Genomic DNA, 15,185 nt, shown 5'->3' on the forward strand with positions numbered 1-15,185 from the left:
AACTATAAATGATTAGTATAGGGTTAAAAGGTGAAGGATACACATATTATTTCAAATTAATTTCACACATGGATGACGTCATGGCGACTGTTTGGAACGTCCGCAATTTTGTGTTGAAATCGAGATTGTCGCTACATAGTGAAATTAATGAAGCTCGGGACTTCTTGGTGCTAAGTGTTGCACGTGTATCGTAGTACCCTTTCATATCAGGTACCATTTCTCACTATAACTTCCATAACTCCGAGGCCAGGTCAGTTGAAAATTTTGAAAATTATGCTAAATTTGCAAAATGTCTAAACATTTGTGGTCTGAGTAAATCAGAAACTACCTTAGACACATTCAGGCTGATAAAGGAATATGAGGAACTGAGCAAGGCCAGGAAGTCTGCAGTGAAACGTAACTAAGAGTTCCGGGCAACGCAAGAAATTTGAGGGCCCTACAGCTCAGCTCTTCTTCTTCTATTATTATATATTTATTAATAATAACATTCGTTTTACGACGGACCAACTAATTATACGGTTTTGGGAGACGCCGAAGTGGCGGAAATTTGTTCCACAGGCGTTCTTTAACGTGGCAGTAAGCCTACCGACACAAGGCTGACGTATTTGAGCTCCTCTATATACCACCGGACTGAGCCGGGATTGAACCGCTTGAGCTAAGAAGGCTAGAGCTCTTTCGCCCTGGTTACTCAGCCTGGCCAGCACTGATTCCGCGCCTGTGGAGCCTATAGACCTGCAGTCGGATGCAGATTACGAACTAGTCGCTCGGAAATTCTCTCAGAAATTTTATTCAATAAATATTGTATTCATTCAGTTCGACCCATTTCTTCCGTCAGAAATACGTATTCTAACTTACGCCTTAAACCTTAAGACCATGCCTGAATCACATCCCTCTCCTTTTCGTATTTGAGCTCCTGTTAGTCTAACTAGAAGTTTAGCTTACATTTTGGTTTAGTAGACAAAATCAGATTTGGACAATAATAATAATAATAATAATAATAATAATAATAATAATAATAATAATAATAATATTAATAATAATAATCATCATCATCATCATTAAATTCTTTCCACTGCAGCCATAGGTTTCTGCCATCAGCTTTTCTTTTCATCTCGGAGTAAGATCTATAATTCACACTCTAGAGTAAATTGCTCGGTAGAGTGAGTCATTCTCTTCATCTCTTCACAGCCACAGGAAATCGCTGGGTCATACGATGTGACCATTACACCTTACGTCTCTAGATTTCACTGGTGAGGCTTCTACTTTCACATACTTTTCGCAACATTTTGTTATTGCTTTTCTTCTCTGTCCAGCTGATATGATTAATTCTCCTCCATATTCACATTTCTACTGCTTCTAGTCTACCTTTTTCTTTGTTGGTTTGTTTCTTTGCTTGTTTGTTGTTGAAGGTCCAGCTGGCACTCCCAAAGAGAAGCACTTTCCAAATGAACGCTTTTCCGTTTGAATACATTCCGTGTTTCTATACTTAAATGATTGTTGGTCAGCAATCGGAAAAGAATAAATAAAATTGTACCGGAATTTTGTGGATAGCAGTCGGAAGAAGGTGCGGCCCAGGATCAGGACGTAACTGCACCAGGTTGAAAGTTGCACATCAAATTATTTCAAATACTTGGGCTAATTCGCTTTGCTTCGGTTATTTTCCCTTTTATGACTAGAAATACACACCAAGTTAATTCTAATATGTTACACAGCAATGTAAGAAGAGGGTTTTGAGCCGTGAACACATAGCATCCAATGGGGAAACCAGCCCTCATAAAATGAAGCTTCTCAAACTTCTAACTAGTTCTCGGAGAGAGATCTCCCACATTTAGATCATGGGGCGAGTGCCAGATAGTTCTGGAAAAATACCAACTTACTAATCAAATCATTAAAGCCTACTGTAAACTGCATCAGTGACGTACAAATTACTAATCTTACATAGGAATAGCCCGGGCATGATAAGACTTCCAATCCGGGGAGAGGAAGCTTGAAGAAACTCAGAAATTTCCTGAAAGCACTGGTACCTTACAAATACCTTTACAAATAGTAAATTACACAGTAATTAGCCTACTCCAAACGGCTTCAATGAGGAAATACAAAGTAAACTTAACCATCAAAGCTTTTGAAAGCCCGGGTACCGATACAGGTCGACAGTTATAATTCAATCGGGGCCGATAAACCAAGGTGGCAAAACGACTATGTAACAATGGCCAGTCCATACTGACAGTTACTAGATACGCAGAGTTCCTGAGTGTTACAACCAATTTTAAAATAAGAAAAGTCCTTAAACAATTAAATATTAAAGTTTACGAGGGGCCCTCAAACGTACCGGGATATACGTATAAAGTAGTTCACATTATAAGTAACTTTATCCCTCCCTTCATCCCCTGTTCACCCTGACAGACATTGAAAGCTTACCTCCATGCCCCTGTGGTCCGCAATCGAGTCTCGAGCGGGCGAGCCCGCTCCCCCCGTGGCAATCGACTCAGTCTACATTGCCTCCGACATGTTATTATTTCTAAGAAGAGAGAGTAGGGAAGAGTGGGAATGGTACTACAGGAGTACCTTCCTGTTTGCACGTCAGACGCGTTACCAGGCAAGGTTTGTGTAGGTAAGGTAGTGTTAAGGCGTGGTATTAAGGGTCAGGAGAAAACCACATAGGTGGAAAAAGAAAGAGCCTGCATGTAAAACCTGACGAATTTTGATAGCGAATGCAAGGATGCGGTTTCTGGATAGATCCAGGTGTTTGTGTTAATTGAGAAGAAGGTATCATGCACCAGCCATGAACCATGATTACGCCATTCCAGTTCTCAGGGGATCAGTCCGTCTGGGCACTGCCGTGACTAGCGTGGGCCTTGTCGGTTGCGGAACCATGCGTCAAGTACAACTAGAGCCCGTCGCACAGCACTACCTCCTTAGGGACCCTCGTACCCAGTCTCCGATCCTGGAGAATGAGACTAAGCCCGCCGGAGCTGCGGCCTCCTGGATGGGGGTGGGTCATGACGCCGGGACTCCTTCCTCTCCGCCCGCGCCATGGCCCGGTAAACAGGGCAACTGCGATGAGAAGCCGGGTGGCCCCCGTGCAGTTGGCGCACATCAGCGCCTCTTCAAGTGATGCGCAAGCCGTGTAGTGGTGATCACCCCCACACCGGTTGCACCTCTCTAAGATCCCACACATTTCCTGCCTGTGGTCCCACTCAAACAGCAGAAACACTGCAAGAGCTGCTGAGGGGGACGTTTCAATCTCACCTGTTTGCCGCTTCCCGCTGAGGTCCTCTCTTGATTGGCTCCTCGGTCGGCTGCTATCCTGGGAGAAGTCCTGGGTTGCGGCTGGGCGGCCCTCACCTGGTGGGCCGCGTCGTCTTCTTCTTCGTGGTCCGGAGGTGGCGTCTCCTTCTCGGGGGTGCAGGTTTTTTCTCGGCAGGGGAAGAGGACTCGTCCTGGTGGCACTCCTCCCGGCCTGGTGACCCTGGGATCGCTGGCGGTCCCGCTGTAGAGACGGCGTCTGCCTCCTCCTGGCTGACGGCGATGGCGCCGATCTGTGCTGACACACGACTGCGTTGCCTGTCCTATGGGGCGCACATCGATGTCTGCATCTCGACTGACACGCTGGTGGGCCGGGCCTGGATAGCAGCCTCCGAACGCCAAGGAAGGGGGGGGGGGGGTTCTCCACTGCTGTGCTGCCGTCCGCTGTCCGGCGCGCCCTCCTGGATTGCGCCCGGGTGATAGGCCTTTCCTGGTAGGCCTTGGTCTGCGTCCACTTGGCAGAGATGGTCCATGGAGGAGCGGTCTGCGTCCACTTCGTAGTGCCGAGCCGCTCGTCCTGGGTCGCACAATCGCGGCGCTAGGGGGCGGCGCACTCCAACACCGTGGTAGCGTCGGTGGTCTCCGGCGTGGACGGGAGGACTAAGTCGGTATTAACTGCCTTATTCCTTGCCGATCGGCCCTTCCTGGCCCTCTGGGTGGCAGCTGAACTGGTCTCCATCTCGGCCCTCCTCCTGAGGGCGCCGGTGCTCGTCCCTGGCACGCCGTCCCTCCCTGGTAGTCGGACGACCTGAAACAGATTAGAGAGATTGTTCTCCACGTCGTGCATCCGCTCCTGGTTGTGATGCCTGATGATGAGGCCTTCTGGTAGAAAGCTCTCCATGCACATGCTCGACGAGACGATCCTGCATCCGTGGCGAGGGCGGCGCATTCTGTTCGGGACTTGGCCCCGTTCAGAAGGTACAGGGCGCCCCAGCCTGTAGTAGACGAGCAGCGCCTCGTACTCCGGGTTCGTGTAGCCCTCGGAGAAGAAAAAGCCGTTAGGGGGTTCACACCCGTCCCTGTACGGCTACGTCTCCACCTCAAGCTCCGGCGCCTCCTGCTCCAGCTTCGGCTGTGGTGCCAGCGTCGCCGGCTCCGTGTTGTCCTCCAGCGCTGATGGAACTTGGCCGAAGAGGTTTCTGTCCAAGCACCCAAACTTCGTCGCACATTCTTGGGGCGTCTTCGGTTTTATCGGGCTGCCCACGCCGTTGTCCGCTATGGTCCTCCTGAAATAAATCTCCTGAAAGAGAAGGTGAGAACTGAGAAGTGCTTCAGCTCAGACAAAAGCACTTTCGAAAGTGTACGAACAAGCACAGCTGCCTGACGATACCGCTGAAATGAAATGGCGTATGGCTTTTAGTGCCGGGAGATCCCACGACGGGTTCGGCTGGCCATTTTCAGGTCTTTTGATTTGACACCCGTAGGCGACCTGCGCGTCGTGATGAGGATGAAATGATGATGAAGACAACACATACACCTAGCCCTCGTGCCGGAGAAATTAACCAATGATGGTTACAATTCACGACCCTGCCGGGAATCGAACCCGGGACCCCTGTGACCAAAGGCAAGGACACTAATCATTTTGCCATGGAGCCGGATGACGATGCCTCTAATAACTAAAGATGAATTCTGACAGGTAGGGCTGGAGGGAGGAGCATTGCACGTGCCATTTCACGATGTTGCCACGTTCCAGCATTTCTTTCTCTTAGCCCTCGCTTCCGGATCACGTGTTTCCTCGTTCATTCTGACCGCTGTGATCTGTTGTAGAGTACCTGGCCAGACGGTGTCGTCCCATTTGCGATCACTCTTATACAAACAGTCAGGTCTGTGAGGGAATTCCTTACGAAAGGACGGATACAGGAAGACATCCCTCAAGTAACTGGCGAATCTAAATACTGGGATTCTTACTAATCGTATGTTAAAACTCATTTACTTATATTTACCATTTGAGACTGATGCATTAATGTCGGGACCGACAGAGAATAAATAGGACTCAAATAAACCTTTTATTTAGAGTTACCAGATAGTTGCGGGTGTAAAGGCGGTTAAATGAGTTTTAATAAGTAGGACAAAAGTTTGGCGTATTAAAACCGTTGAATTTTACACTTTCCGATTCCAAAACAAATTTTGTTGCAACACTTTGTTTCTTCGACAGTGCTACCCTTTTTGAAGCAATTGTAGCTCATCTCAAACTTAACAGTTAATTTACACTTTCTTTTACAATAGGGGACAATAGTAAATTAATGCTTACATAATGCTCAAACTGTTCAAATACTATATTCATACTGACACGTTAAGTAAGCAGCTGCTCAAAATATAATTAGCTTACTTTCCTCTGTCTGTATGTATGTCTACCTCTCAGTCTTGTTTCTTGGTACCGAATCGGGATGAGACGATATTAATTTATTCAGCATGCTTGTACGGCCGGACGCCCTTCCTGGCAGTAACCTCAGTTGAGAAGCTAATGAAGATGAAATGTGTTATGGTGAATGAAACTGGCTAAGGGGTGCGAGGACTCAGCTCTGGCCTATGGATAGGAACTGTACTGGCATTTGCCTGTAAGTGAAAATATTAAACCACTGAAAACTATTCTGAGAACAGCCGACGGTGGGGTTCGAACCCACGCGTTTCCCGAATGCAGAGCTTGACTCCATAGCCGAAATGCGTTAAAACGCGCGGACACTCATCCTACTTTCACCTATATAAATAAAATTATAATTTTTGTCTGTACGCTCGGATTAGATGTACAAGATTCCAGAACTAGGCCCTAATGTTAAGAAAATGTTTAGATTAAATAAGTTGAAAAATGGTAATTATATAATGATTGCGCCAAAAGATGATATTGCATTCGGAAAATAGTGGGTTCGAGTACCACTGTTGGTAGCTCTAAAGATGGTTCTCCGTGGTTTCCTATTTTCACAACAAGCAAATGCTGGGACTGTACCTCAAATAAGGCCACGACCGCTGTTGGATGACGAATTGAATGCTGTAGCACACATGTTGTATTACTAAACAGCGATGATTATTCTGGTAGTGGACTGTAGTTTGGTTAAGCACGTGATAAGACCATAGGGCCGAGTCATGCATCAATATTACACGTAAATAAAACATTTATTACAATCAAACATGATTAACAAACTGCGTAGAAATTATTTACACATTAACAATAAACTGAAATGCCTGGATGGCTATTGATTAAGTTAGAGGCCATGTGGCCGCGAATGCATCTCTCGCCGACATGTTGTCTTGTTCGAGTCTGTCTCGTTTTCTTGCCGGAAACCAGATGCATTCTGGACACTCAATAGAGACGCGGACAAGAGCGCGCTCTGTATAAATTTTCTAAGAGGACGGAACATTCTCCCCTCTGTTGATTGCATTCAATCAAGATAAAATGCAGTTTTAATGAAAATAACACTAACATAAAACAAAATGTCATCAGAATACAAATACATAATAATAAATGTTGCACTTAAATGAACGTCAATCACTAATTAACATAGATAAAATGAAACAGAACTGTACACTGGTGTGCAGGCTGATGCATTGTTTTGTTTACAGCTGCACAATGAGAGGTTTTGAATTGTTCATTTGTTAAATGACTGTACAATATAACTACAAATACAACTTTATACACCAATCAACTCACTGACACTGTAAGGAATCATATTGTCATTAAAAAGAAAACATTACTCGATGGGAAGGGGACACAACTTCACTATTGGTCTCTTGAAATTTCCATGAGCAATTTTTATGGTGACTGCTCGCACAAGTCCATCGAGACCTGGGTGAAGTTCCTCAACCGCACCTAGTCTCCACTGAAGCGGGGGTAAATTGTCCTCCTTGATAACCACCACTGCTCCAAGTTGTATACAAGGTTGCTGGGAGGCCCACTTTGGCCTGTTTTGTAGTTGGTTTAAGTATTCCTTATGCCATCTGGTCCAAAAGTGTTGCACCATTTGCTGCAACCGTTTCCATGCTGAAAGTTTATTGCTGGGTACAAGTGTCAGATTGGATTCAGGAATGGAATTCAAACTGTTACCAGTAAGAAAATGACCTGGATTCAAGGGTTGAGGGTCAGTGGGATCTGAGGATAGGACTGTAAGTGGACGTGAATTTAAACAGGCTTCAATTTGTGTGAGCACAGTACTAAGCTCTTCAAATGTTAATGATGAGTTTCCAACAACTCGATGCAAATGATATTTAACTGACTTGATGCCAGCTTCCCATAATCCTCCAAAATGGGGTGAACGAGGTGGAATGTAATGCCAGTTGATACCCTTGTTTGCCAGATTGCTTACAACTTCCTCTTGATGCTGCGGTGATGCCATGAATTGGTGAAGATCTTTTAATTCTCTATCGGCTCCAATAAACGTAGTAGCATTGTCACTGTAGATATCTGCGGGCTTTCCTCTTCTGGCTATGAAACGGCGAAGTGCGGCTAAGAAGGCATCTGTAGTAAGACTGCTGACTACTTCCAAATGTACAGCCTTTGTCGTGAAGCAAACAAATTGTGCGATGTATGCCTTGATACGGACATTGCTCCTCTTGTTAATTGGGCGAAGTAGAATAGGACCTCCATAATCAATGCCACAAACACTGAATGGACGTGCTGGTTGAACTCTATGCTCAGGATAGTCAGCCATGAGTTGATGACTAGTTACGCCTTTCAATTTGTAACATGTTACGCATTTGTGCACTTGCTGTCTGGCTACATTTCTGCCATTCAGAATCCAATAACGTTGACGAAGGGTTGCTAACAACAATTCTGGTCCTGCATGAGCTTGTTGTAAGTGTTCATGTTTGACAATTAGAGTCGTCAGGTGATGTTTTGATGGTAACAGTATTGGATGTTTGGATGAAAACGGAATCGATGCATTCTTCAACCTGCCTCCGACCCTTAGAATATTGTTGTGTAAGAAGGGACATAGGTTCCTTGTCTGGCTCTTCTTAGAGACTACGCCTCCGTTTTTCAGGTCTCCAATCTCTTCTGAGAAGGCTGCATTTTGTGCAATACGAATGCAGACTTCTAATGAATGTTCCAATTCTTCAACATTTAAAGGTCCAATTTTCTTGTCCCTGGCATGCTTAGTGTTATGCAAAAATCTGTAACAATAAGCTATTTCTCTTTGCAGTCTTATTAATGATGAGAATTTCTCAATAATAGTTTCAGCTTGTGTCACTACTAATAGTGTGGATGATTGTCGCTGCTCTGCTATGGCGAGCGAATCCTCAACATTGTTGTTCTGCGGCCAATTTAACTCAGAAGTGGACAACTAGGTGGGTCCTGACCACCAAATGGTTGAGTTTTGCAGATCTGCTGGTCTGACGCCTCGAGAAATCAAGTCCGCTGGATTATCTTGTGATGGTACATGATGCCAGTCACTAGTGTTCGTTGATTGTTGAATGTGAGCTACCCTATTTGCTACAAAGGTCTTCCAACGTGATGCTGGTGATGCTAACCATGACAGTACAATAGTGGAGTCTGTCCATAAATGTGTTTCATTAATGGCCAAGTTTAAGACTGGCATGGTTTTGTGTACCAACTGAGCTAATAATGCTGCACCGAGAAGTTCTAGACGAGGAAGAGTGACTCGTTTAACCGGAGCTACGCGCGATTTAGAGCATAGCAGTTTGACTGATACTTCACTCTCCTGATTCATTGACCGAAGGTAGATGCATGCGCCATAAGCTCGCTCGGAAGCGTCTGAAAATCCATGAACTTGAATATTTGCCAAGTCACCCTCAATTAATACGTGGCGTTCTACTTGTATATTGTCAATGTGTGCTAGCTGCATTTGTAATTTTGCCCAGTCTGATGCTAATGGATCTGGAAGTGGGTCGTCCCAGTGAAGTTGATGTAACCATAAGTCCTGCAAAAATATCTTGTATAGTATCACTAATGGGCTGATCAATCCTAATGGGTCAAATATAGATGCTACAACTGACGTAGTGGTGCGTTTAGTAATGTTACTGTTCCCTGGAATGTGTTTGATTCTGTTTGCCACTAAGAATTTGTCTGACGTAGGATGCCATGATAATCCTAAAGCTTGTATGGTGTCATCATTATCAAACTGGAAAGGTAAGTTAATTTCTCTGTCTTCAGGTGGAACAGCGGCAAGTATAGCTTGATGATTTGAGCACCATTTCCTGATGGGAAAACCACCTTTATTGTGTAAGGCTATGAGTTCACTTTGCAATTTTAATGCTTCAGCGATGTTGGACGCACCACACAGGGCATCATCAACATAAAAATCCCTTTGTAAAACCGTTGATGCCAGTGGAAATGAAGTTGCTTCATCTTCTGCCAATTGTTTGAGGCACTGTGTTGCCAAATATGGAGCTGAAGCTGTACCATACGTGACAGTCAATAGTTCGTAAGTCTTGATAGCTGTTTGTGGCGATTCCCTCCAAATAATTCTTTGCAACTGCGTGTCATTTTCATGAACCCGAACTTGTCTGTACATTTTCGTGATGTCTCCCGTAAATGCAATGTTGTGTGTCCTGAATCTCAACACAATGGAATAAAGGTCTTGTTGTATAGTAGGCCCTACTAACAATGTATCATTAAGCGACACTCCAGTAGTAGTTTTAGCTGATGCGTCAAAAACTACTCTGACTGATGTAGTTGTGCTTTGTTTAAATACTGCGTGGTGTGGCAAGTAATACTGTCCAGAATCATTTGTTGCATGTAGGCCTACCTCCCTCATGTGAGATAACTGTTCATACTCGGACATGAAGTTTGCGTACTGTTCATGCAATACTGGATTTTTCTTGAATTTTGCTTCCAGTTGTTGAAATCGTTGTGTTGCCATATCACGAGAATTGCCCAAGGGTGATCGAGTTTCTTTACGAGGTAACCTGACAACGAATCTTCCTTCAGGAGTGCGTGTGGTGTTTTCCTTGAAGTGCTGTAAACACTGTTGTTCATCCTGAGTTTTAGGTTTAGTGTGCAATTCTTCTATTTCCCAAAATTTACGAAGTTGCGTGTCGAGTTGATCTTCCTTTTTGACAAAGAGAGAAGTGACTGTGTTGCATGCAGGATGGCTGTTTGACTGAGGGCATTTACCAGAAATTATCCAACCCAGATGAGTGTCCTGCAATACCGGGTAATCACCTGCACGTTTTTTCCCATCTGTCTTTAAAATGTTAAAGAACATCTCTGCACCAATGATTAAATCTACCTTGCCTGGACTGTATAATTTAGGATCTGCTAGTGTGATGTCATTAAGTAGGTTCCACGATTTGTAGTCTAACTCCATGGAAGGCATTTCTCCTGTGATAGCAGGAACCACTAAACAATTTATGTTAGTGTTAAAATCTGATGTTGTGGACTGGAGGTGAATATACACACTGTGTTTCAGAGTTGATGAAGAATTGTTAATGCCTACAATAGAAGTGGTGTCTTCTTTACATTTTAAATTTAGTCTGCTGACAGTGTCTGTAGTAATGAGATGAGTCTGACTGCCGCTGTCCAAGAGTCCTCGAACCTTGCGAAATTTACCACTGTGATCCTTGATTTTGACAATAACTGTGGATAACAACACATATGGTTTGTTTCGAGTACATGGATGTTCATTCTTGGTGGTTGTGTGAACGCTGGCAAATACCAACTTGTTGTTAGAAGTAGTTTCGTTAGTTGTACTAGACTTGTGATTTTCAAGATGTAGTAATGTGTTGTGGGCCTTGTTGCATTTGCGACAGTGACTGGATGTACACTCTGACGTTTTATGTGATGCTCTAAGACAGTTTAAACAGAGTTTGTTGTCACGAGCATATTGAATGCGATTTGACACTGTTAACTTGAGAAATGCTTCACATGCAAAAAGTCCTGGTGTATGACCTTGTTTACAATAAGAGCACTGATTGTTAATGCATGCAACATGTGTATAGGACGACGGTTTTTTCTTGTGTGAGCTTTCTTTACTACCGCGCACCTTGACTTGACTGACAGATGTTTGCATGCTTTCAAGGACTTGGCAGCGATGTTCAATGTAAGATGTTAATTGTTTGAGGGAGGAATGTTTGTTGGCGTTTGCTTCTAGTTCCCAGCCCCTCCTGGTTTCATAATCAAGATGATCAACAATATGTTGTGATAATATTACTTCTTCGAGAGGAGTATCTAATTTCAATGCTTTAAGTGCTTGTAAGTTGCTTGAGAATGTGCCGATGAACTGCCTGAGGTCTTCAGCGGTTTCATTCTCCACTGTTGCAATGTTTAAGATTTCTCTAACATGCTTTGCTGCTATTAGTCTCTTGTTTTGAAACCGATCACATAATAGGTTCCAAGCTACCGTATAATTTGTTTCAGTAGTTGGAAGGTTCTGAATTAATGCTTTAGCTGAACCTTGAACTGCTCCTAGTAAATAGTGAAATTTCTGAATGGTTGCTAGACTGGAATTTTCATGCACCAACAGTTTGAAATTATCTTCAAACGACATCCAATCTTCATAGTTACCACTAAACATGGGTAGTTTAATCGCGGGTAATTTGATGTTGATATTTTCATGCGACGAATTGGAAGTGTTACTTCTGGTACTACCGGCATTTTCGTGTTGGTCTGGCGACAATAATACCTGCATTTTTGCCTTCAAACTGTACACAATGTCATCTACTTCATCTCTATCTACACCATGATCTCGTTTACTATCCTCCACCTCAAGCTGCGATTGAACTAAATCGTATTTGCTTTCTAAATCAATAAGTGCATCATATCTAACCCTAATGTCTGCTAGGTTTTGAGTAGTGTCGTACTTTTCGACGAAAGTTTTGATTTTTGTGATTCTACCTTTCAGATAACCCCGTTGCTTGATCAGCTTTGCGATTTCGTTCTCGTCCATCGTAAAGCACTGGCTCACACAAATGTAAATAATGCAAGGAAAAGGTAATTAAAGGGAATCTGACCTTGTAAACAGAAGAGTCCCACGTTGCATTGTATGTTTCCAATCCTGCGGATATTTCACACGCGTTTCACTTTTACCGTGTAATATCGGGCCCGGAAATGGACCAAAATGTTGGATGACGAATTGAATGCTGTAGCACACATGTTGTATTACTAAACAGCGATGATTATTCTGGTAGTGGACTGTAGTTTGGTTAAGCACGTGATAAGACCATAGGGCCGAGTCATGCATCAATATTACACGTAAATAAAACATTTATTACAATTAAACATGATTAACAAACTGCGTAGTAATTATTTACACATTAACAATAAACTGAAATGCCTGGATGGCTATTGATTAAGTTAGAGGCCATGTGGCCGCGAATGCATCTCTCGCCGACATGTTGTCTTGTTCGAGTCTGTCTCGTTTTCTTGCCGGAAACCAGATGCATTCTGGACACTCAACAGAGACGCGGACAAGAGCCCGCTCTGTATAAATTTTCTAAGAGGACGGAACAACCGCTTCCTTCCCACTCCAAGCCCTTTCCTATCCCATTGTCGCCATAAGACCTATCTGTGTCGGTGCGACGTAAATCGAGCAGTAAAAAACACCCCTGTCACGAAGCATCCCTGACTTTTCCGTAAATTTCTGTAAGAGTATCTATTATATAAAGGATAAGGATAAGTACAAGGCTTGCCTTTCTTCGTCTCAGTGACCTGCATGTCACAAGCAAGCAAGCAAACAAGCAGTTAGTATAACAAAAAAAGCTCCATCAATGATGGATGTCTACAGTTGGAATAATTACAGTATGTTAAAATCTATAGATCTATAGATCTATAGATCTATAGATCTATATTACCTCGAAAAAGTTCAAGAGAGAGGGGACGTGTTGTGACAATCCTTATCACACAGTTGTGTGGAGTAGGCCCTAATTAGCAGTCCCTTTGCTGCATTCACGTTGGAAAACCCTGACAGGCTGCTGATAATTAAACACATTACGGCCCTGTCCCGGGTTCGATTGCCGGTAAGGTCTGATTTATTCCTGTGTTTCTGGGACTGGATGTTTGTGTTCGTCTTAATACTCCCCCTTTCACTTTCACCCCCAATATACTACACTACCAAACATCATATTAATGCGCATTAATGAATACTATGGCTTGCAACAAACGAAACGACACTGCAGTTCTTGTTCTCCTGCTATCCACGTTTCCCTAGCAACGAAGTATTTATTCATTATGTACCAGCTGGCCCTGCAGCCCTGTCTGTACTTTCTACTTATAAGTGTCCCGCATGCAATAATGATGAACGAGATGCCTGGTCGCTGGTATACAAAGGAGCGCTACAACGTGCTATACAAGATGGTCGGAAACAACATGAACCATGCATATGAATGTTAGAGGGATGGTCAGTCATACTGATACATAATTTGAAAAAAATAATTCGATATCTCGCGCTGTTTTCATTTAATCAGCTGCTAAAATTAGCCAGTCAGATCGCTTTGTGGGAGAATTCAAATGGGCATTCTCAAGGCGCAATTGCTAAATCTACAGGTGGGTTAAAACATGTTCATCAACATGCTCAATAATCTTCAGAAGTTATGAAAAACATGTGACACTTGATGGTACAGATACTGATCAAATACTGTACCAATGCAATTAAAAATAACATTTTTGCCGTAAATAGTAACATGGACACCTCTTGTTTATTTTTTACAGGCTGCTACCAAATTCAAGTTTGGTGATGGAATCGCCGCCATTCCCCTAGCTTCTGTTACTCCCACTGTCGGTACGATTCTCACCATCTCCGGCTGGGGTACTACCTTCGAGTGGGGAACCTACCCCAAGCAGCTACAGCAGGTCCAGGTACCGGTGGTGGATCACGCTAAATGCAGCGAGTACTACGAGCAGTATGGTGGAGTCAGTGACACCATGCTGTGTGCTGGTCTTTCAACAGGAGGCAAGGACGCCTGCCAAGGAGATTCTGGCGGTCCCTACGTCGCCAACGGCCAACTTGTGGGAATTGTGTCGTGGGGTAAGGGCTGCGCTCGCCCTCAGTATCCTGGAGTCGCCGCAGATGTCGCTCACCTCAGGAAGTGGGTCACCGAAAAGACAGGAATATAAGTTTACTATAGATGGAAATAAATTATTCCTCATGAAATATCTTTGGGTTATTTTGAGGATACCTTTACCACCTAAAGTCGTCACTACGTGACTAACCAACTGCTGTTCACCACCCCCGTGAATAGCTTTAATTCATCGGCACTCACTTTCGGAACTGTCCTGTTTACGTCTATCGTAATACAAAATCCGGCATTTGGTTATTATTATCTACTCCAGAACAATTTAATAGTTTTCCAAGTGGAACACACACTTGAAAGCTTCAAATAAACTTTAAAGCCTAAAAGTTCAACGTCCGTCAGTTTTCTAAAGCAATACGAATATTTCGAAATGGCAAGGAAATAACTGTAAGAATTCATCCATGTTAGGGGAGGGTAATATTTGTAAGTTATTTCAGTGACGAGGATAGTTCCCCTGAAAGTAATTTTACTGACTTAAGTTTCAGCCGTGGTGGAAGCCTCACCATTTCCAAAAACCTTCGACAAATAAAATTAACTTACTTTAATTCAGTACGTATGGTTTATTGACAATTACTGAGCTTTCCGATATTGATCTGGGAACAAAATAGCTTTGTATATTGAGTTATATTTTAATGTATTAAAAATGCATTCATTTTCTCCATTTGCCGCGAATAATATTCAGGTTCCAGTCGGTTAAACAATTTATGCGGTCGAGCATTGGAATGAAATGATAATTTATTGATTAATTTATTTTTATTTATTTATTTATTGTACAACCGTACAATGCTATTTTAAGTAGCAAAACAAAGGGGAAACTCATTACATGCTTGTCCACAGTGTAAAGATTCATACAATATATATATTACAGAAGGACAAGACAATTTACCTCAATAAACATATCTGGATAAAACACAGAAAGG

At 43.3% G+C, this 15,185-nt stretch overlaps 1 protein-coding gene across 1 annotated transcript in view; it reads left to right on the forward strand.

The window, feature by feature from the left end:
- The window catches only part of LOC136858663 (trypsin-1), a 33,690-nt gene extending 19,345 nt beyond the window's left edge, over window positions 1-14,345 (forward strand). Inside the window, exon 5 of the mRNA XM_067138377.2 lies at window positions 13,904-14,345. Within this exon, the coding sequence (XP_066994478.2) occupies window positions 13,904-14,308 (405 nt within the window). The 3' untranslated portion in view covers window positions 14,309-14,345. The remainder of the gene's footprint in view (window positions 1-13,903) is intronic.
- Window positions 14,346-15,185: the final 840 nt, after the last annotated feature.

The sequence above is a fragment of the Anabrus simplex genome, chromosome 1 (assembly GCF_040414725.1).
Source record: "Anabrus simplex isolate iqAnaSimp1 chromosome 1, ASM4041472v1, whole genome shotgun sequence".
NCBI classification, from domain to species: domain Eukaryota; kingdom Metazoa; phylum Arthropoda; class Insecta; order Orthoptera; family Tettigoniidae; genus Anabrus; species Anabrus simplex.